Source organism: Patiria miniata, unplaced genomic scaffold, assembly GCF_015706575.1.
Source record: "Patiria miniata isolate m_02_andy unplaced genomic scaffold, ASM1570657v1 HiC_scaffold_3, whole genome shotgun sequence".
NCBI lineage: Eukaryota > Metazoa > Echinodermata > Asteroidea > Valvatida > Asterinidae > Patiria > Patiria miniata.
The window spans coordinates 19,972,549-20,000,360 of NW_024037069.1; the positions used below are offsets into that span (position 1 = coordinate 19,972,549).

The 27,812-nt window shown below is 39.4% G+C and overlaps 2 protein-coding genes across 3 annotated transcripts; both read left to right on the forward strand.

The window, feature by feature from the left end:
* The first annotated feature begins 56 nt into the window (after positions 1 to 56).
* On the forward strand, positions 57 to 9,772 carry LOC119737042 (cytochrome P450 3A6-like). The gene is made up of 13 exons (XM_038211113.1): positions 57 to 216; positions 2,032 to 2,125; positions 3,215 to 3,267; positions 3,398 to 3,494; positions 3,577 to 3,693; positions 4,266 to 4,354; positions 4,851 to 4,999; positions 5,428 to 5,564; positions 6,208 to 6,348; positions 6,851 to 7,071; positions 7,838 to 7,975; positions 8,429 to 8,591; positions 9,111 to 9,772. The coding sequence occupies exons 1-13, from the start codon at positions 146 to 148 to the stop codon at positions 9,183 to 9,185; spliced, it is 1,545 nt and encodes a 514-aa protein (XP_038067041.1). The 5' UTR covers positions 57 to 145; the 3' UTR covers positions 9,186 to 9,772.
* A 1,731-nt stretch (positions 9,773 to 11,503) lies between these two features.
* On the forward strand, positions 11,504 to 26,163 carry LOC119737041 (cytochrome P450 3A13-like). 2 transcript variants are annotated; one of them, XM_038211111.1, is made up of 14 exons: positions 11,504 to 11,724; positions 14,345 to 14,438; positions 14,797 to 14,849; positions 14,978 to 15,074; positions 15,203 to 15,319; positions 16,547 to 16,635; positions 17,249 to 17,397; positions 17,815 to 17,951; positions 18,080 to 18,220; positions 18,840 to 19,060; positions 19,164 to 19,301; positions 19,487 to 19,649; positions 20,178 to 21,200; positions 26,068 to 26,163. In XM_038211111.1, exons 1-13 carry the CDS (start codon positions 11,654 to 11,656, stop codon positions 20,250 to 20,252), a joined length of 1,545 nt encoding a protein of 514 aa, XP_038067039.1. In that variant the 5' UTR covers positions 11,504 to 11,653; the 3' UTR covers positions 20,253 to 21,200; positions 26,068 to 26,163. The 2 variants fall into 2 exon arrangements, with proteins under 2 accessions (XP_038067039.1, XP_038067040.1); XM_038211112.1 differs by lacking the exon at positions 11,504 to 11,724 and adding an exon at positions 13,669 to 13,814.
* The last annotated feature ends 1,649 nt before the right edge of the window (positions 26,164 to 27,812 follow it).

Here is a 27,812-nt window from a genome sequence, read left to right on the forward strand (position 1 = left end):
GTTTGTGTGGCCTCGAGTGTTTTCATTCGCAGGTTCTGAGTCTATACAAAATTGAACTGGGCCGGGTGCGTGATCTGAGGGAAAAGAGGACAATATAGCTGGACAATTGAGCGGTAGTTTGCATGAATTTATCGTCAAAAACATAATGGAGCTGTTAGGATTTGACTTGTCAGTGACTTGGCTGCTGGTCATTGGTCTCGTTCTCGTGTCAGTTTGGTACGTACTTGATCTCAAGTTCAACAATCCTTTTATTTTTTTCACAGTCACGAACTGCTTCGGGAAGAATGTTGCATCTTGACACCAATTTTTTTCATCATGTTGAAGAGACATGAATCTGGGACTGAGAAACATTTCCAATTTTAGTATAAACTGCACTCGAATCTCCATAGACTTTGTACACGACCAAAGAAGTGGCGTCTGGTTACCACACTCTTTTCAATGCGTCTGTCACTGCTGTATTCTTGCAGTCAATCGGCAGCGCACTGTATGGTAAAAGCAGTTCACTTTACGTGCAATGAATGGCATTCAGGTGCGTGACCATGACCTCTGTTTGAATACTTAACGAGCCGGCGACGATGCATGAAATTTGGTCCGAAATATTCGTTTTATTCGTCAATTGTCAATATTATGTACGTTTTCTTGCAGATAGGGAAAACATTCTCTTGCATTTATCACCAGATCGGAACATACGTGATATCCATTTATAGACGGGGTGAAATCTGTAACGCGGAATGTTTTTCCATCCTCAACTATTGGCATTCCAATGAAAAAAACGATGAGATCCTCCATCTTTTGACAGTGGCCACAGCACAATTTCCCATTAACGTCAAAGATAATTTCATATTCTATCAAAAGAATGGTCGATTTCGCGTTGATCTTCCATTGCTTTAACCAGGGCGCAGAAAATTCTAATGGTCGTCAAAAAGACCAACAACAAAACATCCTGCAATGAGAGTACGTGCATTTCCGTTCCCTCATAGGTCAAAACTAGGTCTTGATAATAACGTTTGGTTTTGGACAGTACAGACTTCGAAATGCTCCTGGTGCCAGATATAGATATGAAGCCGAAGTGATGACGAAGCCCAGGTTTTGAACACCCACAAGCATGCGCAGTATAGTGCTCAAACTTAGGCTGGTTTCAAACCTGGTTTCCTGGTGAGCCGTTAAGTTTGTCTGCATGGACTTTGTGCAATTGTGAACACAATGAATTGAAGCAAACTTATCGTTATACATGTATAGGTCAACGGTGTTATTCACTTTATCACCGAAATACAGTTTAATGTTTTCTGATTTTGGATTTAGAATTGTCTTTGGTCTTGCCAAAGAAGGTCGGTATAGGAGACCAAACTCTCAAATCAGCCACTCTGTTGTGTTTTGTTAATTCACACCTTTGAAAGTTGTGTTAATTGTTTCACTACCTAGTGTTTAATACTATTTTCTAAGCTCTTGGCCGTTATGGGAGGGGGTGTCAGGATTGGAAAAGGGTAGGACATTTTTTTTCAAACTCTATCTGTGTCTCTGATATTGGCAGATATTTTCTCTAAAAACTGTGTTTAGCAATTAAACACAATTTTGCTATCACTTTGTAAACATGTTTAGAAGCTAATAAACTATGTGTTCAATTCCTAAACATCGATGTTCAAATGCTAAACACGATCCATTCTTACTCTAAACATGTTTAGTATGTAAACATGCTTACAAACTGATGGCAAGAAAGTGTTAAGAAAAGTGTTTAATTGCTAAACACAGTTTTAGCAGCGTAGAGGTAGATGATTTTTAGATGTTTGTCACGAACCAACTTTGTTTCATAATATTCTGATGGCGTGATTTTTTTTTGGCAAGGCTCGGTACCAAAACCAACTACAGCGATTTCAGCTTAAGCGCTTCGACATTCGTCCGTACTTTCAGTGTGTAACAAGACTAGTATAGGCCTGCTATTTAGATTTTTTTTTATCATTTCACGGAATCGTTGATATAAACAACATCTGAGAATTTGAAGCATTTGTGACTCTTTTTCTACTTGATTTTCAGGTATGATTGGTGGTGTCACCAGTATTTCCAGAGGCGTGGTATCCCTGTAGCCGACTACATTCCTTTCTTTGGGAACATACTGCAATTTCGTCATGTAAGATTTTCAATGTTTTGCCGATAAAAGAGTAATCTTTTCTTCTATTTATGTTGCGTGATGTCCGGTTCGCATCCAGTGACTTTCCCGGACTTATAAATTTTCTTTATATTTCTAAACAAAAGGAGTGACAATCAGTAAATACCGCAAACAAACTCGAGGGAGTTTTAAAAGAACAAACGGGTCTGGAAACTCTACTGAGACACAATGAGGAATGTCCCCCAAAACTAAGTTTTGACGCCTAAAGTCGGATATACTAGAAAAATCATGTCGAAATCGATAGTGATGATTTTGTGTTTTTGAGTAGCCAACGTATCCAAGATTCACACTTCATTTTTGTTGGGATATTAATACCCACAACAGTGAAAAAACTAAAGAACGCTTTTCACTTCCGTTGGCGGCGCAATGCGTGTCTTTTTGTTTAAAGCCGTTTTTCTTTAAATGAGGTTAGCGAAACTTGGCAGGACACTATTGAAGTTGCTGCGTCATATCTTTAGAATAAATCAAGCTACAGAAATAAATTTCATTAACGCAAAAGGTCAAAGGTTGGGGTTATTTTTCATTATGCTATGCCAGGCCACTTGACCCTGTCTCTGTTTTGTGGCGTGCAATTTTACTTTCTCTACCGTCGCGCTATGTTCAACATCAAGATTTGGCAAAGCATGTTATTGTTGAAATCACAATTACAAAAATAGACTTTAAATCTTAATGGGAGCAGATAAATTACATTTCCATTCTATTAATTTTAAGCTCTGGCAAGATTTTATACATGTTACTTTATTGTCGGTCGGTCGCCGAAAATTTAACCAAAAATATTTAAAATAAATTAGCAAAATGTCGTCGTCCGTATATTAAATGCGCTCTAAAACTGTTTGTAACATATTCGTTAAGTTGTCTATGAAGATTGTGTAAACGGAGGCAAGATACTTGCAGTATTGTTACAGTCGCGTGGTGTTTTTTGTCATGGTTTGACGGTATCCAGAAGGAGGAAATGAAAATTGACGAAAAGTATGGTGTTCCATATGTGCCATCGGCGTCACATTTTTCGCCTGAGCTTATTGTGCACTCGCACTTGTTTTTGTTTCACAGGGCGTCCAGTTTACTTGGACCGAGTATGTGAAAAAGCACGGAAGAGTCGTCGGGTGCGTAAAATTAACAACCATGTTATACGTTTTAAAATGGGCCCTAGATTTCTATCAAAAAAGGAAAAAAGAAGAAATCAGTTATATTGTTGAGTTTTACTTCATAATTATTATGTTATACTTATTCCAGGATGTATGATTTCCGACGTCCAGTTCTGATTATCAACGACCCTGACATTTTGAAGAATGTCTTGGTTAAGAATTTCTCAAGTTTCCACAACCGCAGGGTAAGAATTTTAATCTTTTTCACTCTCTTGAGCATTGTACGTTTGAAGAAGGTTATTCCAGCTTTCGTTCTGTTTTGGGCAGATATCCCCACTCGGGCAAAAGCCCTTGAACAGAGGCTTGACTCAGCTTGTGAACGAAGAATGGAAAGAGATACGCAACGTCATCACTCCGTCATTCAGTGCCTCCAAAATGAGACTGGTAAGACTTTGTCATAAGAGATTCCAAAACGGTCAAAATTGATAGTAGAAAGATCTGTTGATGGGGTGTTTGTGTCTTTGTTTGTTAGTTTTTTCTTTGTCGCTCTTTTATTTCCAGATAGTGAAACCCTTCACTCCCACCGACTGAAATTAGGGACCAGACGTCTTACAATTAAATTCCTTCAATCGAGTAGATTAAGTTTTCACTCAAAGTTGCACTGGACTGACTATTTAGAGTGATTTTCACTCTAGTCCCTAATTGTAAATTTCGGGTTCCAAAGTGTGACATTTCTCCTGTCCCTGTTACCTTGGTACTTTGTAATTTGTCATTCAAGTATCATTGAGAATGTCTTCAAACGATATTTTTATTCGTTAGGTAGGTAGTTTGCTATTCATAATCACTCTTTGAGGACGACTGTATTATTGGAGTGCATCAGAATTATTCAATCATAGATTTTCGATGCAACAGGGACAGGAAAATAAAGTGGACCCGAAATGGAATGACCTATTTAGTTGCTTGAAACCTTGGTGCAGTGTACATGTAATGATTGTCTTTGAATGAAATCTTACCAGATGTCGGAGACGATCAATGAATGTTGTGATACCTTGGTGGCAAGTTTCAGCAAGGCCCAGGAGGGAGGAAGAGCCGCCGACTGCAGAGTGTAAGATACAAGCGAAATAATCACGAAACATTCGCTGCTGTGTTGGAGTTTGACCATCCACGATAACCCTGGCAATAAATGCGGTACAGTGTAGACTCCTACACTTTCATCGTGCCGTCGAATGTTCACTTCCCTTCAGAGTTTTCTTACTGGGTACTATAGAAAGCTCTTAGAAAGTTTGGCAATGAAGACGTAAATTTGTTTTGTGAGTAAATTCCAGATCGCCAGGAATCTAATGCCAATTGTTATAGGAAATGGGCCACAAGGTACATATAGCTGGCGCGAGCGAGGCGCATTTACCACCCCGTTGTTTCGTATCGTATTGAAGAAAGCTCGTAACTTCAATTTGGAAATGGAAGATTGTTACTTTTAGAATTGGAATTGTAACAAAGCATCATTGAAGCCTACTTTATTAAACCGAGGTTCACGTCTGGTACCCCCAATATGGCGTCGTTAAATATCAGCGCCTCCATCCACCTTGTTTGCTTATCTTTAGGTTGTTTGGTGCTTTCACCATGGACGCCATTGCGAGGTGTGGATTCGGCCTCAAAGTTGACTCCCAGCAGAACAAGGATGATCCTTTCGTCAAGAACGCCAAGAACGCCTTCGATTTCAGCCTCTTCAATCCCGCTTTCTTAATCGTCTGTGAGTTGTTTTTTTTAAGGCAATTTCATTAAAACTGTTCTTTTGAAAACTTGCAGGTCGTTTGAAAAATACGCTTAGGCCTAAAGACTTTCTTTTCGAACTTTTTAATTAAACTGTCAGACCCGCAAAGTTTCAGGCTAAAAGCCCCAAAAGCCACCCAGAAAAGACGCGAAATGAATAAGTAAATGAATCGAAATAAATAAAAAATGAATCAGGAATAAATCAATTTGACGATACAGCTATCTAGTAAACGACATTGCTTCCAAAATGTTTTGAACACTTTTTTTTGTTCATAATTATTTTAATGAAAGTATTATTATATAAGCATCCAATTACAATGAAACCTATCCATCAGTTTAATTTATAATGTAGGCCTAAATAGGTGTGCAACTCTTTTTTTAAAATGATGATTTTTCCTTTTATTTCAGCCGCCTTCCCCGCTCTGTCACCCATCTTTGCTTATCTCAAATTCGACATGTTTGACCCGGAAGTTATGAAATTTTTCATGAACGTCACGGAGGCCGCGTGCAACATGCGCAAACAGGAGGGTCAGGATGCGTCAAAGGTTAAAACTGATTTCATAAGATATGATTGAATTTGATTCGACTTAAGTCTGCTGAATAGTTAGTTGGTTACTTAAAGGGAATATACATCATTTGCTTTTGCTGTAATTTTCAGAAATGGATGGAATTGGGGGGTTGGAAATATAAAGCAAATATAGTTACACTGACTTTTTGGAGGTTTTGGGATCGAAAATGCTATAAAAACCAAGAAAAACGATCATTTTCCTGTAGTCTGGTTCCCTGACTCCATATAAGAAGAAACAGAGCAGTTTACATACATTGGGGAATTGTAAGGTCAGGGAACCAGTCTAGCTGGCTCGTACCCGTTCATAGGTTTGTAATCGATTGCAAACAAGTGCAATGGTCAATTGGGGCCAGTATTTGAAAAAAAGCCAGTTGTTTCCAACGCTGATCGCCGATCAGCGTTGGAAATTGATACAAAAATACCACTTTTCTTGAAAATGACAGTATACCAGGTGCCATAATTTTACAGGATGCTTTAGACTGTCATTTACCAACATCCTATTAAGGAATTTCGCAAAAACTTGGTAGTTTTATTTTTCGATGTTTGCAAATGTTGTATATTCCCTTTAACACCCTTGGTGTGACTGTTATATGCCTATATCGATGTTCTTCTGTTTGCAGCACATCGATTTGTTGCAGCTGATGCTGAACGCCCACGAAGACGAGGAACACGAGGAGGAAGACACGCCCACCGCAGAGAGCGGTCAGAACAAGGGCACCGCCCATCGCAGGCCACTGTCAACAGTGGACGTCATGGCACAGGTAGGTGTTAATTGGAGCTCAGAGAAAAATAAATAATAATCCTGGGGTGTCAACATAAACAAGGGAAAAAAGTTATCAATATAAACGTTGTTATGTTTAATGTGTGATTGTAAAATTGTGTTGTTGAAAGCAAAAGAGAACAAGTCTTTCCATAATTTTCAATGTTAAATTACTGATCGACCCCATTTAAGTTTTTGGAAATCGCACTTGTACCAGATTTGACTATTGAGTTCGCACAAATTTTGTCTTCAAATTCAAACTTGGGTATGGATTTTGACTTTTGAATTCTCATTCGGACAAGATTTAGCTGTAATGGCTTCAGGCTATCATTTTTTTTCAGGCTGGTTGGTCACCGAATAAGCACAATTTTCTTAACGCTACATACAGCAAGGTAATGACATACGCGATGTTTGTCAATGACTTACCGGGCGGTTCAATTTTTTTGGCTGTTTACAAGACCACTCTCATTCGGATATGATTTATTTGGCTTTCATAACCTCAGGCTGTCACCTTTTTCCTGGCTGGTTACGAGACTACCAACACGCTGCTGTGCTTCACTGCCTACCTGCTGGCTACCAACCAAGACACGCAAGAGAAACTGCACGCTGAGATTGACAACCTGGCTCCCACACGTGACAACCTCGGCTATGACGTCATCGCCAAGATGGAGTACCTGGACATGGTGATCAATGAATCACTGCGCATGTATCCCCCAGCAGTCGCGTAAGAAACACTTCAATCGTGAACTGACTTTGACTAGGCCTACTCGTTTTTATTTTGAAAACTTTCTGGTGTTAAACAAGCTTGAATAATTCGTCAGCGTTTTCATGAAGGGACGAATTTAGCCAAAAATCCATATTTGTTCGAAATTATTTTTTTCCGGCCGAAATTGGTTAAGTGAACAGCGACGAACGTTTTGACGAAGTTTTGTTGATCAAAAATCAGTTTAAATCAATAGAATCATGACAATCAATGTAGGGGAAATTTCACCTGAATTGTATTTTCAGTTTTCTCGAACAGGCAAATTCAAACTATATCATGTTGTTCTATGGGGCAAAGACAACGCGCGTTTAGGCGTTTTCACGAAGAGACAAATCGAGCGCGAAGGGCAAACCCCCCCCCCCCCCGCGCGTGTGGGGTTTTCAATTTTTACGAAGAGACGAATTTAGCGCGCAATGGGTATGGGCAAATTGCCCGGCAAAACAACGCGCGTGTGGGATTTTGAGTTTTCACGAACAGACAAATCTCCAATTAGTCCGCAATTAATTTTTCTATTATACTGTAATTGGTGCAACTTTCAAGTTTATGATCCCAGCTTACTATCGGTATCAAAAATAAGTCAACATGTGCTCCAAAAATAGGCGAAATCTTTTTTTCAAAAAGTGACCAGCTTAAAACCCGTTATTCTCAAAACCACTGTTCAATATCCTAGGCAAATTCGTCCCTTCGTGAAAACGCTGACGAATTTACTCATTATTTATATTTACAGCTTTGAACGTATGTGCAACGAGACATTTTCATACGAAGGTCTTACTATCGAAAAGGGAATAAACGTGATGGTCAGTCTCTGGACCTTACACTACGACGAGGAATTCTGGCCAAACCCGACCAAATTTGACCCGGAGAGGTAAAGTATTCGTTATCATCCCTTGCTGGATAGTGCCATATGGTTATCGTCCCTGAGTACATGTATTTGTTTAGTAGGCAGGAGCCTTTAAAAGGCACATACGTAACGTTCATAGATCGTCAGCATTATAGACGTCAGGACGCCTTAGGGGCCTACCAGAGGACAATAATGTGCACATAAATCGTTCTTGGAGATTTCTGTTCAAGTGGCCTCATTTTTCATCTGCGTATGCCTAAATTTTAAGAAAGATGTGTGAAGATTATTTTGTTTTAATGTCAAATTTTTCAGCGTCGTTCCTGTGTAGGCCTATTAGACGAAATATAATTCGAAATCACAGCACCAAGAGCATTTGTTATGCTATAAAGAAAATACACCATATTCAACACTAGAAAACACACCACGAAAACACCACAAATATTTCCACTTTTGTTAACATAATCTTCTCCTTCACAGGTTCAGCCCTGAGAACAAGGCATCCATCAAACCGTGCACCTACATGCCGTTCGGCTTCGGTCCTCGTAACTGCATCGGTATGCGCTTTGCCTTGCTGGAAGCCAAGATGGCGCTGGTCCGTGTACTGCAGCAGTATCGCTTCGATGTCTGCTCAGAAACCGAGGTAAGAACACAGAGCTTCAAAGAAGGACTCAACTCCTCCATTTCGACTAACGCGATTCAAAAATCAAACATGTTGCCTAATGCCTTTTGTTTGGAACAAAAGTAAAAATATACAAACCAAGATTTTCTCTGGGTAGCATGCTACCTCCGTTTGCTTGGAAAATCTCCGAACTCCGATCACTTGAAATTGTCTTTGAAACATATGTCTGTGGAATTTGACCCTTCTTTATCGTGATTTAGAACCAGAGCAATTTTCAGATGTATCAGATTATCCTAAATTAATCGACACTTCTTGCCTTTCAATCAACAGTGCGCATTGACCAATTAGATCACGACTTATGGTCACGTGACTAGCTTTGTCAAAGATGGCGACAAGCATTGTGAGAAATATACACAAACCAAAGGTGTGCGGGGCGTATGGCCAGATTATGAATGATCAAACAGATAATCAGCAATAACTTTAACATTAAATTATATCTGAAGAAAGATTGAAGATTTTTTTAATTTTTCTTTTCTTTAGATCCCACCCAAGCTCGGTAAGGCTATCTTCCTTGCTCCGAAGATTATGAAGCTCAGTGCAGTCCCAAGAAACTAGGCAGCAACCGCGGATGACAGAAGAGCAAATTCTTCTATGATCTCTGCCTTAAGAGGATTTAAAGACGTTCATGTTGTGTGTCATTATGTTTTAAGCAATCACTCATTTTAGCAAATTTGTAGGACCAGCTAGGCATGTGTGCCACTTTTGTGGAATTAATATAGCAACAAGTTAATTTGGATCTTTACACTTCGATGCTTAATGCAAACCCAAGTAAGGCCTATTTTATTCGTTTGCGATTTTGTTTTTGCAAGGCTAATAATGTGATGAAGATAAAAATTAGCTTCGATGTATAGGTTTTTTCCGGCCAATTTCGCAAAAATAGCATTCGAATTCATCTTGATAGTGGCCAATTTGAAGCGAAGTAGCGCCTTGTAGTCATTCTTTTGGTCCGTATTAAATTTCAGGCGTTCAAATTCGTTTTACGACCTGACATTAGCATGTTTAACATATCCTCAATTTAGCAGTAGGTTTGGTTTAGGGTTATTTGCATGCGATTCTTGTTTTCGTTTTTATTTCCGCGCATTCTATTTAGCACTTTTTCATTCAAAATAAAAGTCAATGAAGGTATACGATGCGAGTCTTTTCATTATTTCTGCTTCATGTCGTTGTCCATTTTTTGAGTTTCTGGCCCCTCCTCTTGGCAGGTTTTCCCGTCTGCCAGATCTAAGATACGTTGCTACAATTGACCTGGGAGTAGATAACTTTTTATGCCAAGATTGTCTGCAAGTTCAAGATAGTCTTGGGCATCAAACGACTACGGTTTACAACTGAAATTCTCATGTAATGCCCATGAGCTGGCATATTGATATTTCTGCTTCAATCTAACATTTTGCATGGTGATCAGAGTAGTGGCAGAGTCTTGTGGGAGACAGGTTTTTATATCTTTATTTCCAAATTGGAACAATAGCACTCCATCTTATTCTAACAAACGACGGAACGACATGGACCTATTTCGAATTACTTTGCTTACTTTTCACATAATGCTTGCTTAATGGTGAATCCGAATGACCAAACTTACACAGCTGGAAGCTTCGGCGAATTTGGATGCTCGTTTTTGCAACTTTAATTTGAATGCCCTATTGTTGAAATTGCATGATTAAAATGTGAAATCGCATGCTTCTAATGTGAAATTGATTGGTATTTTTAGGTATTTGAATGTTGATCTCAACGTGCATTCAAATTCGTGCAAAAATGGGCGATTGGTCGCCAATTTGGTCGCCAAATCTGCTAACTTGGCCGGGAAAACCTATATTTTGATTGCATTATAATTGGTTGGTAGAAATATTTCTTGGTATAGTCGTTTGCTTTTACTTCGTGTGCCTTGCCGAAGGGCGTAGGCGGGGATTCCCTGCATTTATTCCACAAGTAATAAATTATGTTGAGTTGGTCAAAATAATGACAAATTTTCGACAACGAAGTTTTCAAGTCGTTTTATTTATCTAGCATAACGACCCATTTTTGTCTTTTTCGATCGCGAATGTTAAAAGGGGAGGAGTCATATATTTAATTGACGGCATTAATATCTTTATATTGTTGATGTACCCAAACGTGGCGCTGCCCCTAACGTGATGCACTTTGAGTTTTGGCATCTAGTGCCTTACTAGAGCAAAAAGTTTATCTCAAATTTCACAGTAAGTGACATTTCAATAAGCTGGACGTTTATCGTGGCGTGTAGCGTAGCTGTATACTGTGGGCTACATCACAGAGAGAAAGAGAGAGAAAGAGGGGGAGGGGGGTAGGCATCATAAGTCCGACGCCTCCGAGGTCCGACGCCTCATAAGTCCGAAATTTCGGACCTATGAGGCGTCGGGCCTATGAGGCGTCGGACTTATTAGCGGATCCCCCGGGGGGGGGGGGGGAGGGGGGAGACAAGAACACTACGGATCAAGATCATTCGTTTGTAGTTGTACAGAGAGTACCGTATTGATCGGATTTTACTTACGCTTTTTGTTGAGAGTTCCGATTTTTATGCAACAAAAGACTGACAAAAAATAATGTACTAGCATGGTACTAGTCACGTTCTGTGTAGTTTTACCATGTTTGGTCATTTGAGCTTCTCGCTAAACATATATTTTTGCCCATCAGCTTTCAGAAACACCGTGCACTATTGCATCACGTTGGTGATTTGAATATTATTCAGGCACCTTTAATGGAACGGATTGTTGGATATCAGCAAGCAAGCTCTAATCGCATCGCGAAGTCGGAGGCTAAATGAGGTCATTTAGTTGCACGCTATGTGTTATCACTCTGCAAATACACATGATGTCACTGATGTCCATTGTACCAGGCAGGGTGAACATAACCCTGAACACCCCTCTTGAGTAAAACGGATTCTACCACCTGTGCTTGTGTTGCCTTTCTCGGCCTATATAAACCAGGGACAGGGTTCGAGTGCATTAACTATATGATCTGAGTTAGTAGTCAAGTTGATCGAGCGGTATAGTTTAATTTGTTGTCAAAATATCATGGAGCTGTTAGGATTTGACTTGTCTGTGACATGGCTGCTGATTATTGGTTTCGTTCTCATAGCAGTTTGGTACGTACTTCTAAATGATTTAATTCCTTAAATTTTGTTCACATGCAGTGACTACTTTCTCAGTGAAAAGCTGTGTGTCACTGTATATTCCTCAGTCGTTCTGTGGTGAGAGCACTTGAGCATGGAGCAATTAAGGAATGTCAATAGATTGTTGTTTGTTTACAATACGGTCTTGAACAGTTTTATGGCCGGTGCAACACAACGTTATAGAAATCCGTTAATTTGAAATATTGGTAATTTGTCATTGTTTGGCGTGGCCTTTTGGTTTGTACTTATTCTGTATACCGTGTATTTATGAGATAGGCAGTGATGTAATCTATAGTCATGGTTTATTCTCGGTACAGAATTATAGTGATGACGAAGCCCAGGTTTGGAACACCCATAAGCATGCGCAGTATGAGCGCTCAAACCTCAGGCTGGTTTCGGGTTTCCTGGTGGTAGCAGACCAGTAAATAAACTTCCATAGACCCCAATGGTAAATGCTCCCACTTCAAAAATTCGGGAAAAATACTCACAACTCTCCAAGGTGTTCGTGACACACATCAAATTAAAGCTTATTTCATCATCTTTCACTTTCTTTTCAATTTTTTGGGGGTCAACTGATGACTTTTAGGAGAAATTTCCATCTGAAGATGATCACCCCTGAAAATAGTCCTGAAGCCCATCGCCATTTTGAAAAACGATGCCTACACTCCATTGCAAAATAGAGCGCTTTTAGGGTCCAAATTACATCAAAATTACACAGAACTGCAAGCTCCCAGTCCTGTGCACGGCTTCCACCCATATTTTTTACAAACCCTCAAGTTCATGGCCCACAGCATGCTCAAATACCGAAGATTTTGAGGGCATGCAAATCGTGATTTGGCCGGCGCAGGCAATTTCGGACCGATTTACTGGTCTGCACCCTATGGTGAGTCGTCAAGTTTGTCGGGCCTTCGTTCAATTGGGAACTCAATGACTTGAAGCAACCTTATCGTTATACATGTATAATAGCCAAGTTAAGCCAAATGTGTTATTCACATTATCACCAAAATACAGTTTAATACAGTGTACATGCAACCCTTCCACTGCACTTGACAAACTGCTTAAAATGTGCGGGGGCGGTGTGTGCCGTAAAATGTTTGCTGATTTTGGATTTAGAGTGAGACTTGGTCTTGCCAACGTAGGCCGGTGTAACATACCGAACTCTCATATCAGATTTTACAACTTTTAAATTCATACCTTTGACAGTTAACAATATGGTAATTGTTTAATTGCCAAGTGTGTCTTTTAAGGTCTTGGCCTTTTTTTAACAGGAGGAGGGGATGTAATATTGGATACGTAATATACATGTAGGTTTTCCCGGCCATAGTTCCGAATTTTTCCGATCATTTTCATTATTGGCATATTTCGCGTGATTTTGACACATCGGATCAAATTGGGGTTTCTTTTTCATTGTTGAGGCATTCAATTTCAAATTTTGGGGCACTCAAGATGTTGTTGCTAATGCTCGTTTTCGTTTTGGGGCATTCTATTTCGTTTTGGTGGACTCAATACTTAATTTGCATCATTCTTACATTGTTTTTGACATCTTTTAACGGTTGATGCATTCAGATTAGCGAACGTCACTGGGCATATGACATATGACCACGTTTTTCTTTTCTTACTCGCTTATGGGCAGTCATTTTCATTGTTTGGTCATTCAAATTAATAAGATGTTTTAATTGATTTTTAATTTCATTTTCTTCTGAGGTCCAATTTTTCAAAATCTTTGTATCTATAAAACTTATAATGTAACAAATTAACTGATATGAAGGGATGATGTCACGAAATAATGAAATAAAAGGGCTATTAAAAGGAATTTCTTTCTCACTGTTGTCTTTTCTGTACTTGTTTTAACTTTCAACAAACCCTTTAACTTTTCTGAATTGTATTGTTTGTATTTATCGCTGATTCACCCATCGATCTCTTGACGAGCAAGACACAGTGGCGTAATCAGGGGTTGGGAAGTGCAGAGTGGCAGATTGCAACGGGCTAGACATTTTAAAAGCGTAAACGGGACGCTGATAAGAGCGAAATCGGGACGGCATAATCGGCCTTTCGGAAAAATCGTACGTCCTTCGGGAAATTTGCAGGGATGAAGAGCGAAAATGTCCATGATTGTTCGCTTTTAACAGTGCTATCTATATCAAAAGATGGTACGAACCACCCCCTCCCCGAACTTTGAGAAAGAGCATGGGGGAATTTCTTAAAAGATGGTTGAACAATAATATTGTGGAATATGTTTGCCTAGTAATGAAAATGAATGCCCGATCAACCCCTTACTGCTACTTCAGACGAAATTGAATGAACAATACGACACTTTTAATTTGAACGCATCTTTTACAGGGACGAGTGAAGCTAAGAAACGATAGAATGTTCGGTATATAGTGAAATTGAAATATTTTTTTTGCGGGTCGAATGACGATCTGCGTGATCTATCAATTTTAATCTGAACTTAATGAGCAGGTGTTAAATTGAATGAAAACTTGGTAAAATAGGCTGAGAAAACCTTTATATTTCACGGAATCGTTGCTATGAACTATGAACAACATCTGAGAATTGGAAGCATTTTGTGACTCTTTCCCTACTTGATTTTCAGGTATGATTGGTGGTGTCACCAGTATTTCCAGAGGTGTGGTATTCCTGTAGCGGACTACATTCCTTTCTTTGGAAACATACTGCAATTGCGTCATGTAAGATTTTCCATGTTTTGCTGATAAAAAAGGTTCATATTTTCTGTATGGTTTGTCAGTTGGTGAGCATCAATTGATTTTTCCGGAAGAAAATTCCCCTGATATTAACAAACGAGTGATTGTCAGTAAATACCGCAAACAAACTTGTTTCTTAATACGAAAAATTTTAAACGTAGTTTCTAACTACGAAACGGTCCTGCATACTCCCGATGACTGTTTTGTGGCGTGCAGTACCTTCTTGGCCGTTCAACAACAAACGTTGGTAGACTTTTCAACTAATGTTCAGGAATATTGGCAAAACATTTATTTTTAAAAGCATTACAGAGACATTTCCTTATTATTTTTTTTGTGTTCACAGGGAGTCCAACACACTTTAACCGAGTACGTAAAAAAGCATGGCAGAGTCGTCGGGTACGTAAAATAAACGCGAATGTAACATTTGACGTATTGTATTTCTACTAATTTATTTAGTTTTTTCTTTTACAATTTATCGATTCTATTCTATTTAATTGATAATACTTCTATTCTATTTATTCCAGGATGTATGATTTCCGACGTCCAGTTCTGATTATCAATGATCCTGACATTTTGAAGAATATCTTGGTCAAGAATTTCTCCAGTTTCTACAACAGGAGGGTAAGAATTTAAAACTTTTCATCCGAATCAAATCAATTCACGCCTTCCTTTCCCCAATGTTTATCACACTGTTGCTGGTATTTTACGTTTCTTTCGAATATTTGTGTTTTCCGTTCTGTTTTGGGCAGAAATCCCCACTCGGGCAAAAGCCCTTGAACAGAGGCTTGAGTCGGCTTATGAACGAAGAATGGAAAGAGATACGCAACGTCATCACTCCGTCATTCAGTGCCTCCAAAATGAGACTGGTAAGATTTTGTGAAAGAGTATTCAAAAGAATCAACAGACTGTCAAATTTAAAGTAGAACGAGGGTTTTTTTGTGTTGTTTGTTTGCTTTTTACTTTGCTGCTCTTTTGTTTCCAAATAGTGAAATGCACAAAATTCTAGTGAAAATTCACTTCCATCGTCTGAAAGTAGGGATCATTCTTTTTTGAGTGTTCGTTAAATCGAGTTTCCACTGGATCGTTTTTATGGAGAGTATTTCAATCCCAAATGAAAGACTGACTTTTAGTTTTCACTCTAAATCGTCTAGTCTCCATGCAGTTTCACAGCGAATATGTGTCATTCTGTAAACTAAGGGTCCAAAGTGTGACCTTTTTTCTGTCCCTGTTACCTTGGTACTTCGCAACTTCCCATTCAAGTATCATTCATTGTCAATATGCTATTCATTGTCAGTCTTGGTGGATTAAGGAGTACATCAGAAGTAAAAAATCTTAGATTTTAGATGTAACGGGGGCAGGGAAAGACTGGCCCCCACATTTATAGAATGTCCTTTATACAGGGTGAGTCAAAAAGAAAGTGACCTGGATAAATGATGTTTCCCCTGAAAAGTAATGAATTTGACACGAAGCATTTACTAAACGAACATTTTCTTCCACTCGTTTGAAAAAAAAGAGAGAAAAGAATTACTGAGATTGGTCCATGTTGTGAGAAGTTATGCGTATTTTATAAAAGAGCCCATTTTTAAATTTTTTTTTTACAGCTGCCCATTGAATTAAGTTTGAAGCTATTGAGTTGAGTGAGGACCAGACATTACATCGAACAGGCATTCAGATACAAATGAGATTTATAATTAATTAAGTTTTGTTAGATTTCGTGTTTTGAATATGAGAAATTGTTTTTGAAATAATAACAGTGATTTTTCGGGTTTTTTTCCCTGTGCAAAATGTCTTCATTCATAAAGGCAGCAAAACGCCCTTGTTTCATTGTACTTGAACGGTAAATGATCATCGGTGGAGAGCTGAATTTTGTGATGATTGTATTAAAATAGACAAACTACTTGAACTTCTCACAGATACTGTAGTCAGTAATATGCATTTTATCCCTATTTTTCTTTTTGTACTAAATAGTGCGAGCCACATATTTTTAAAATATTTTTTTTTCGTTAGGTTACTTTCTTTCTGACTCAACCTTTGTTTGATTGAGACCTTCAGGCAATGTTATTGTAAGTTGTCTTTGAATGAAATCCTTGCAGATGTCGGAGACGATCAATGAATGTTGTGATACCTTGGTGGCAAGTTTCAGCAAGGCCCAGGAGGGAGGAAAAGCCGCCAAATGCAGAGTGTAAGATACAAGCGAAACAATCATGTGATATTTTTCTATCATAAAAAAAAAACATTTGGAAATTGTGAAAAAATTTCTTTACTTTAAGACGATGTTTATTAGGTCCTTGGTTGTACTCGCTGCTGTGTTGGAGTTTGAAATCGGACAAGAAAACTGGTGGAGTGTTTAAGACGCCTGTACTTTAATCGATCGGTCGTAGGTTCAAGTCCTCTAGAGTTAATAGTTGACTTATTTTCGTACTGAATCTTTGAAAGCTCTAAAAAAGCTTTGTTAATGAACAACTGAAAAACATATTTTAGTGTGTAAAACTCTTCCAAAGCGCCAGGAATCTAATGTCAATTATTGTTTGGAAAATTGACCATCATTTTTGGGCGAATAAGGCGCAGTAACCACCCCCATTATTCCGTTTTGAACAGTAAAAATATCGTATTGAAAAAGAGCTCGTAACTTTATTTCAATTTAAAAATGGAAGATTGTAATGTTTGGAAATGGAATTGCAAAATAGCATCATTGAAACCTACTTCATTAACCCAAGGTTCACGTCTGTTGCTACCCCCAATATGGCGTTTGTTAAGTACAGCGCCCCCATTCACCCTGTTTTGTTTATCTTTAGCTTGTTTGGTGGTTTCACCATGGACGCCATTGCAAGGTGTGGATTCGGCCTCAAAGTTGACTCCCAGCAGAACAAGGATGATCCATTCGTCAAGAACGCGAAGAAGGTCTTCGATTTCAGCCTGTTCAATCCTGCTTTCTTAATCGTCTGTGAGTTGGATTCTTCGGGAGGCAATTTAAATTGAAACCGCACTTTTGAAATCAAAAATAGATTAAATATTAAAACAAGCCAATAGTAACCGCCATTTATTGAATACACTTGTACATTTTTTTAAAGACCATTTTATTAAATTATAAAAGCATCAACATTTTTGTAAATAGATGAATTAGTGAATCAGAAATAAATACAATTTTGGCAATGCGTAATTATTCTTTCTAGTGTAAGTGCCATTGCTTCCAAAACGTTGTGAACTGTTTTTTATTTTGATGATTTTTTTTTAATGAAATGATAATAAATCAGCTGCCTTAGGTTGAAACCTATCCATCACTTTTATTATTGTCCGGTATATAAGAGAGACTATAATTAGGTATGAACCTGGTTTTTTGTGACAAAATGTTTTTTTTCAGCCGCCTTCCCCTCTCTGTCGCCCATCTTTGCTTATCTCAAATTCGACCTGTTCGACCAGGAAGTTATCAAATTTTTCATGAACGTCACGGAGGCCGCGTGCAACATGCGCAAACAGGAGGGTCAGGATGCGTCAAAGGTTAGATTTGATTCGACAAGATTCGGGATTGAATTTGATTTGACTTATGTCTGTGGAATAGTTAGTTGGTCGCAAAACACCCTTGTTGTGACAGTTATATGCCTTTATCGATGTTCTTCTTTTTGCAGCGCATCGATCTGTTGCAGCTGATGCTGAACGCCCACGAGGACGAGGAACACGAGGAGGAAGACACGCCCACCGCAGGGAACGGTCAGAACAAGGGCGCCGCCCATCGCAGACCACTGTCGACAGTGGACGTCATGGCACAGGTGGGTGTTAATGGAACTCGGAGGAAAGACAAAAAGTAATAATTATGGGGTGTCAAAATTAGAAAAAAGAAAGAGAAGTAAACAATGATGAAATTGAGGACATGGATTCGTAGAGTCACCTAGCATCCTTGATTTCTTGTGATTTGTATAATGTTATGGAAATGTGCTTTCCTTGGTTTTCAGTAAATGATGCGTGTATTTGGAAAGTACTTAAAAAAAAGAAATCAAGTCATTCTCTTATTTGCGACCACGAAAGAACAACACAAATCGTGCTTGTGAAAATGTCTATTACATAAACAGAATCATCATCAGAATGACAAGAAGGTTAACAGATTTTGTACCAAAGAGACTAATATCTTCTTCGAAAGTTAACTTTTGATCAAGTGAGAGGTATAGAAAGCAATGGGCAAAACAATATCTGAAAAGCAAAAGAAAACAAGTTTTTACCATTCAAAATATTCAATTGCTGATTCGACCCAATTTCTATTTTCAACTCACACTCGGTCAAATTTGACTCTTGAATTCGTACTTGGGCAGAAGTTGACTCTTGAATTCTCACTTGGGTATGGATTTGACTTCTGAATTCTCATTTGAACATGATTGTTTATTATAACCTCAGGCTATCACTTTTTTTCTGGCTGGTTACGAGACTACCAACGCGCTGCTGAGCTTCACTGCCTACCTGCTGGCTACCAACCAAGACGCGCAAGAGAAACTGCACGCTGAGATTGACAACCTCGCTCCCACTCGTGACAACCTCGGCTATGACGTCATCGCCAAGATGGAGTACCTGGACATGGTGATCAATGAATCACTGCGCATGTATCCCCCAGCAGTCATGTAAGGAACACTTCAATCGTGAACTGACTTTGACTACGAATTTTTATTTTGAAAGCTATCTGTAAAAAGGTTTAATATTTTACTCATGATTCATCTTTTACAGATTTGATCGTATGTGCAATGAGACAATTACCTACGAAGGTCTTACCATCGAAAAGGGTGTAAACGTGTTCGTTTGTATCTGGAGCTTACATTACGATGAGGAATTCTGGACAAATCCGACTAAATTTGACCCAGAAAGGTAAAATGTCTTAAGGTATTTGATTTCAAATTCAACTTTTTTTTCAACGTCGTTCCTGTGTATCAGATGATATTATTCAAAATAATAGAGCCAAAAGCAATCGTTATGCTACTAAGAAAAAACGTTTCCACTTTTGCAAACACACTTTTTGAGTTTTTGAAACCTTTATTGCTTTTTCTTCAAAGGTTCAGCCCTGAGAACAAGGCATCCATCAAACCGTGCACCTACATGCCGTTCGGCTTCGGTCCTCGTAACTGCATCGGTATGCGCTTTGCCTTGCTGGAATCCAAAATGGCGCTGGTCCGTGTACTGCAGCAGTATCGCTTCGATGTCTGCTCAGAAACCGAGGTAAGAACACAGTGCTTCAAAGAAGAACTCAACTCCTCCATTTTGACCGATAACCAGCAAAGACGTGGATGCGAACACAATGCTCTGCATTGTTTGTAGAAGAAAGGTCCGAACATGCCATCCAAAATGCATGAAAAATTTAGTCTTTTCTTGGGCATCTTAACACCGTTTGTATGGAAAAAACTCCCAACTCCAAACACTTGCATCTGTCTTTCGAACATATTTTTTGGTGGAATTTGACCCTTCTTTCTCGTGATTTAGAACCTTAAGAAGAATTTTCAAAAGTATCAGAATATCCCAAATTATAATGGACTCTTCTTGCCTGTCAATAAAACTGAACGCATTGACCAATTGGATCACGACTTATGGTCAGGTGACCGCGGTAGCTTGGTCCAAGATGGCGACAAGCATTGTGAGAAATAGACACAAACCAAAAACGATCTTAAAGATAATCAGCAATATCGTTAACTTGAAATTATATCTAAGGGAAGAAATATTGAAGAATTTGTGATTTTTCTTTTTCTTCAGATCCCACCCAAGCTCGGTAAGAGTGGCTTCCTTGCTCCGAAGAGTCTGAAGCTCAGTGCAGTCCCAAGAAACTAGGCAGCAACCACGGATGATAGAAACAGAGACTTCTCTCTGATCTCTGCCTTAAGATGATTTAAAGACGTTCATGTTATAATGTCATTATGTTTTCATCCATCCCTCATTTGGCAAAATGTTAGGGTTAGGCATGTGTGCCACTTTTGTGGAATTAATAGCAGCAAGTTAATTTTGAAGCTCTATACTGTTCCATGTATTTTGCTCGTAAAAAGCTACATGTACATAGAACTGGTTGGTAAAAATATTTCTTGGTCGTCATTTACTTTAATGCCTTTTATGAGTTTTTTAGCTATTGATTTATTATAAAATACATCTGTATTTACAGATTGCGGTATCTGTTTTGGAATCATGTTTGTAGGGAAACCAAAACAAAATTCGTGTCAAATATGACATTTCACCCCCCCCCCAAAGTAGTTTAGTTTAAAATGCCTTTAACTTGCTGGAATAGATATATACAAAGCGGTGTAGCTATAAGGGTTGAGATATGGGTTTCATTTCTATTCCATCTCGGATTTATTTTGATGAAAACTATTTTTTAGTACAAATTTATAACTTATTCGAGTCGGCATGAATTTCAGCACTTTGATAAAATAAATTGTGTGTCGAATTGTTTTTTTTTTTTAAACTTTGTATGATTGTTACAATACATCAGTGTTGCTGACTGTATTCATCGGCATTGAGCACCGTTGTGGAAATTAAATTATGTAGCTTTATGTTTTACTGATCTTTACATTACTTATATTTGTATAATGTTTATATTTACACTGTTCGACAGGTGTCTTTTAACATCCCCGTTGTGATTTTAGTAGAGATTATGAGTTAAGGGTTAGAGGCCACGATAATTGCTAAAAGTTCAATTGCAACGGAATCTGACAATAAACTATGCACTGGTCACACACTGTGTACTTACACATAAATAATAATGTTTAAACATAATGGTCAATTGAGGTATGGTGTACTATAAAGGACACCTATCTGTTATCGTCGTGCGTGTGGGGAGCTCCGTCGTGCCTGTGAGCAGGTCCGTCGTGCCTGTGAGCAGGTCCGTCGTGCCTGTGAGCAGGTCCGTCGTGCCTGTGAGCAGACCGTCGTGCGTGTGAGTAAAACCGTCGTGCCTGTGAGCAGGCCCGTCGTGTTTGTGAGCAGAGCGCCGTGCGTGTGAGTAAAACCGTCGTGCCTGTGAGCAGGCCCGTCGTGTTTGTGAGCAGACCGTCGTGCGTGTGAGTAAAACCGTCGTGTTTGTGAGCAGGCCGTCGTGCGTGTGGGGAGCTCCGTCGTGCCTGTGAGCAGGTCCGTCGAGTTTGTGAGCTGACCGTCGTGCGTGTGAGTAAAACCGTCGTGCCTGTGAGCAGGTCCGTCGTGTTTGTGAGCAGACCGTTGTGCGTGTGAGTAAAACCGTCGTGCCTGTGAGCAGGTCCGTCGTGCCTGTGAGCAGGTCCGTCGTGTTTGTGAGCAGGTCCGTCGTGTTTGTGAGCAGACCGTCGTGCGTGTGAGTAAAACCGTCGTGCGTGTGAGTAAAGCCGTCGTGTTTGTGAGCAGACCGTCGTGCGTGTGAGTAAAACCGTCGTGCCTGTGAGCAGGTCCGTCGTGCGTGTGGGGAGGTCCGTCGTGCCTGTGAGTAAAACCGTCGTGCGTGTGAGTAAAGCCGTCGTGTTTGTGAGTAAAACCGTCGTACGTGTGAGTAAAACCGTCGTGTTTGTGAGTAAAACCGTCGTGCCTGTGAGTAAAACCGTCGTGCCTGTGAGTAAAACCGTCGTGTTTGTGAGTAAAACCGTCGTGCGTGTGAGTAAAGCCGTCGTGCCTATGAGGCGCCATGTGTAAATAAATTATTTAACAAAATTATTTATATATAATTCATTATTTATTATATAATTCAGTTTTTCGGACAATTATATGTAAATAATTGTTTGACAGTTTGCATTATATGTAAATAAATTTATTTGCCACTGCAATATTTATATATATAATTTTTTTTGCAAACTAGAATTATTTATATATTCTTTATTTGCAAACTTATTATTTATATATAATTTTTGCACACTTTTTTTATTTATTTTTAATTTATTTGCAACCTTTTTCATTTATATATAATTTTTGTGCACTTTATTTATTTATATATAATTTATTTGGTACCTCATTATTTATATATAATTTTAACACACTTTAATTATTTATTATATAATTTATTTGGTAACTTATTATTTAGATATATATTTTTGCACACTTTTATTATTTATTATATAATGCATTATATAATAATTATTCTCAAACCACACACAAAAACACCTTGGAACAAAAGTTTGCCTTTTTGGCATAGTTTTTACGAGCCGCTATTTTATTTTGTTTTATTCAAATGTTATTAACCCAAACAGTTTGGGCACTTTGGCCAGAAAAAAAAACGGGGGCACGTACGTTTGCCCCAAATCCTTGCCATGTTTGGCATCACTGGGCCCAAATCTTGGCACGTTTGCCAATCATTCACTGCGAATATATCCACCGCTAGAAACTACGGTTGGATACTAACCCCATCAGAACAAATTAATGTTAGTCACAGTGTTATTTGTCACGTGACTTGAATTGATAATATGCCTAAATTACTTAAGAATAAACTTGAAAAATGCCAAAATTTCTTAAGAATAAACTTGAAAAAAGGCACGCCGATTTTTTTCCCACCGTTGGAAAATAAGGTTGGAATAAGCCCCACTAGTACTAGAGGGTGCTAGGCTTAGTGTTTCGAAAGATTAAAACGAACTTGTGAAAATTTGTCAAAATTCAAAATCTTACTAAAGAACTATTTATTTCTTTTGAATTGAGGCACTGCCCGTCGTACCCAGTAACTTCTCGCCATTAATTAATTTCTTAATGTTGGAGGCGAAGGGGAGGTGGCAGTGATGTAGTGCCTTGATGCTGGGCCTTGGCCTTAAGGCTGCCTTAAGACTGGATTTTAGGGCCTTGGCCTTGGCCTCGAGGCTTGAGGGCAAAAGCCTTGGCCTTGGCCTTGAGGGTTCAGGGCCTTTGAGTCAAGGCTTTTCAAGGCCCATAGATTTTTGAATTTTCCAGATAAATCTGTGCGAAATTTTGCTCTTACCATTTTAATCGTATCACCATGGAGGAGGGAAGCACCCTATAGATTTGTGTGTTGGACACACTTCCACTTTTGTAGCATCACATTTTGTTACCATTGTAGTAGATTTGCTGCAAAAATATTCCGTACACTTGTTGGGCTAATGAGATGATCACTTTAATTGCATATAACTATGGAATAGATCTGATTGGTTGTATATGTCTCCCTGATAAGTGCTAAAGATTTGCATGTATCTGTTTTAGATAATGCTGATATTTCAGACCATGTTGGGCCAGCAAATAAAAATTTCCCAAATCATTTTCTTGGATCCCCCTTTTGTTACACTTGGGAGAATTGTGTGTCAATGTAGAAGTAAATCATTATTTTGTTTAGTTAAACCATATTGAAGACCTGAATTTATACTTTAATAGATACAGTGTAGTCATAAAACGTGTAGGCTTATGCGAGCATGTTGATTGCAATTAAAGGAATGTTGTTCTTCGTAACGAGCAATTCGTGATGATAAGGGCGGATCCAGGGGGGCCAAAAGGGGCCATGCCCCCCCCCCCCAAAAAAAAACCCCAAAACAACCCGAAACCCTTTTTTTATGTGACGTCGTAATAAAGGCAGGCAATGAGTACACCACCATCTTTTCCTCAAAAAAACATTGGTTAAAGTGGTCAGAAATCGCCTCAGATCGCACCACAGAGCACCTCGAATCCAATTTTTTGACCCATTTTTTTTTTGGGGGGGGGACCAAAATTTTCTTTGCCCCCCCAAAAAATTGTGTTTTGGATCCGCCCTCGCGTGATGATGTGTCACTCATGTGACTATAATTAGTTCTATATCAGTGGTCATTTCATAAAACAGGGCCTTGGCCTTGGCCTTGAGGGTTAAGCCTTGGCCTTGGCCTCAAGGCTTGAGGGTCTAAACCTTGGCCTTGGCCTTGAGGGTCAAAGCCTCGGCCTTGGCCTTGAGGGTCAAAGCCTTTGCTCCAACACTGGGAGGTGGTGGGTTTATTTTCCAAGTTTAACGGCTTCGAAAAGCGAAGCCGAAGTGAACTTTCTGAGCCTAATTAATGAACTTGACTTAATACACTGTATCAATATTGCTTCTTTTACCCCTTTGGGCGCGCGATCCATATCATTTTAGCGATATGAACAATTTCTCTAACCTCAATATGTCACGTCCGCAAATAATTGGGGCGGCCAGGTGTTCCCTGGCCGCGCCCACCGAGTAGGCTACTGTTTACCGCGCACATGTACCCCATGGCAACAACCAGCTGATTGAAGAAAATTATGTGACTGATCAACAGTGTGTGTCTGTGCCGCATGATGCATCTTATCTCGTACTGATAAAATAAAATAATGCATTATATAATAAATAATGCATTATACAATAAATAATGAATTATATAATAAATAATGCATAATATATAAATAAATAAAGTGTGCAAAAAATTATATTTAAATAATAAGGTGCCAAATAAATCATATAATAAATAATTAAAGCGTGCAAAAAAATATATATAAATAATGAGGTACCAAATAAATTATATATAAATAATAAGTTTGCAAATAAATTATATATAAGTAATACGTTTGCATAAAATTATATAAAAATAATAAGGTGGCAAAAAAAATTATATATATAAATAATGCAGTGGCAAATAAATTTATTTACATATAATGCAAACTGCCAAACAATTATTTACATATAATTGTCCGGAAAACTGAATTATATAATAAATAATGAATTATATATAAATAATTTTGTTAAATACTTTATTTACACATGGCGCCTCATAGGCACGACGGCTTTACTCACACGCACGACGGTTTTACTCACAAACACAATGGTTTTACTCACAGGCACGACGGTTTTACTCACAGGCACGACGGTTTAACTCACAAACACGACGGTTTTACTCACACGCACGACGGTTTTACTCACACGCACGACGGTTTTACTCACAAACACGACGGTTTTACTCACACGCACGACGGTTTTACTCACAAACACGACGGCTTTACTCACACGCACGACGGTTTTACTCACAAACACGACGGACCTCCCCACACGCACGACGGACCTGCTCACAGGCACGACGGTTTTACTCACACGCACGACGGTTTTACTCACAAACACGACGGCTTTACTCACACGCACGACGGTTTTACTCACAAACACGACGGACCTCCCCACACGCACGACGGACCTGCTCACAGGCACGACGGTTTTACTCACACGCACGACGGTCTGCTCACAAACACGACGGACCTGCTCACAGGCACGACGGAGCTCCCCACACGCACGACGGTCTGCTCACAAACACGACGGACCTGCTCACAGGCACGACGGTTTTACTCACACGCACGACGGTCTGCTCACAAACACGACGGACCTGCTCACAGGCACGACGGACCTGCTCACAGGCACGACGGACCTGCTCACAGGCACGACGGTTTTACTCACACGCACGAAGGTCTGCTCACAAACACGACGGACCTGCTCACAGGCACGACGGTTTTACTCACACGCACGACGGTCTGCTCACAAACACGACGGACCTGCTCACAAGCACGACGGTTTTACTCACACGCACGACGGTCTGCTCACAAACACGACGGACCTCCCCACACGCACGACGGACCTGCTCACAGGCACGACGGACCTGCTCACAGGCACGATGGAGCTCCCCACACGCACGACGATAACAGATAGGTGTCCTTTATAGTACACCATATTGAGGTGCTCAATAACCATTATGTTTCAGGCATGCAACTTTTCCTCGGATCAGCTGATCTCCTCCTTTTTTACTTCCCATGTGTGTCATTGAAAATAGAAAAACACTGTACAAGGTCTTGGAGAGATTTGAATTTCCTCTTTTTTTGTGACTTACAAGTTGCATGCCTGTTTGTTTGCCCATCAGCTTACAGGAACACGGTTGAGTATTACATCAGTCGAAAATTGCATAAGCCAAAAATTGCATCAGCCATACTTCATCTTCTTATCCGTGCATTGAACTCTAAAATTACGTTTGTACTCTAAAATCACATTTGTCTTTGCAAGACGATTACAAAACAATTATGATAAGACCATTAAGACAACAATGGTCCGTAAGACTTGATAAATAAAACGGCTTATAAATTTCTTTTATTCAAAATGTGTCTTTCGTCCAAATCAACATAATTTTCCTTTGTGAATAAATGCAGAGAATCCCCCATCGTTTCATAGTGATTCACACGAAGTTAATGTATGGAACTGCCGGGCTTCCGATTCACCACCTGCATGCCGTGCTGTGAAGTTGTGGAGGGCGTGTGCTGATTCGAGCCCGCCTTTCGGACTGCCCAAGGGCTGCTGTGGAGAATGTGTACCCGACAATCTGTTCCATAAAAGGAGCCTCACAAATCTTTCATAAATTCACCAGACTGATGCAATACTGGTTTCCCTGAAAGCTGATAGGCAAACAAGTTTATTTAGAAGCATATAAGTTGACCAAACATGGTAAAACGATGATTCACTTCCAGGAAGAGCACATTTGTACACAGTGTACATATGTGTAACCAATGCATCATTTTTCGTCAGATTTTATTTCATGTGAACTTTAAACACTTACGAAATCCTATTAATTTTATCGTGACCTCTGATCCTTTAGGCCCTAACTCTTCCTGGTGGCTGCCCTCTTTCTGTTTTCCTTGCCCACCGCGGCATGGCAAAGTCCTCAAAAAGTCCCCATCAGCCTCAAGTCAAGTCACAAGCTTCTCAAATTAACCGTAACTAAGATATTCCTTTGTTATTGTTACTTTTGACCGGACTTGTGAATGAACTTGTGGTTTGCAGCCTGTGACTAGATTTGTGATTGACCCGACTACAAAATTGCGCATGCGCAAGAAACTTCTGGAGGCTTGTTCAAAAAGCCGTCCATTTTCAACTTTATTTGGTAATTTTTGGCTCATCAAAAGTCGCATTGCATCATTGGCAACCCAATAAGGACCGGTCTTAATATGGAGAGAAAGCGTGACCAAATATGGTGCTCGGGACTGGCACGTTTTGTTGACTGAAGCTATCAGTAGTATTCAAACTTTTGTCGTTGCGTTATTTGTGTTGGTTTATCCATAGACAGATTACATGGTTTATTCATTGAACTAATAACTGCATGCAGCAGGACTATGTACACAGTCACTGCGCATAGTGAGTCATGCAGTTTTGCTAGTCTGGCATATTAATTTGACAATATTTGTGTTAAGGCAATTGCCAGTTGTTCCAGAGATTGTACACAGTAACTTCAGATTTTGTGGTCAGAAGACTTCCCACTGCAATAAGTTCCATTTTAGTATCATTATTGTTCAAGTTGCCTAAGCAAACTGACTGCAGCGAGATTTGAACCTGCGACCTCCAAACCACCGTACCGGTGTGGAAGGTAATTCTGTCCCCCGGTAAAAGTGTCCGGGGGGACAGAATTACCTAGGTAAAAGTGTCCTCCCTGGCCCGTT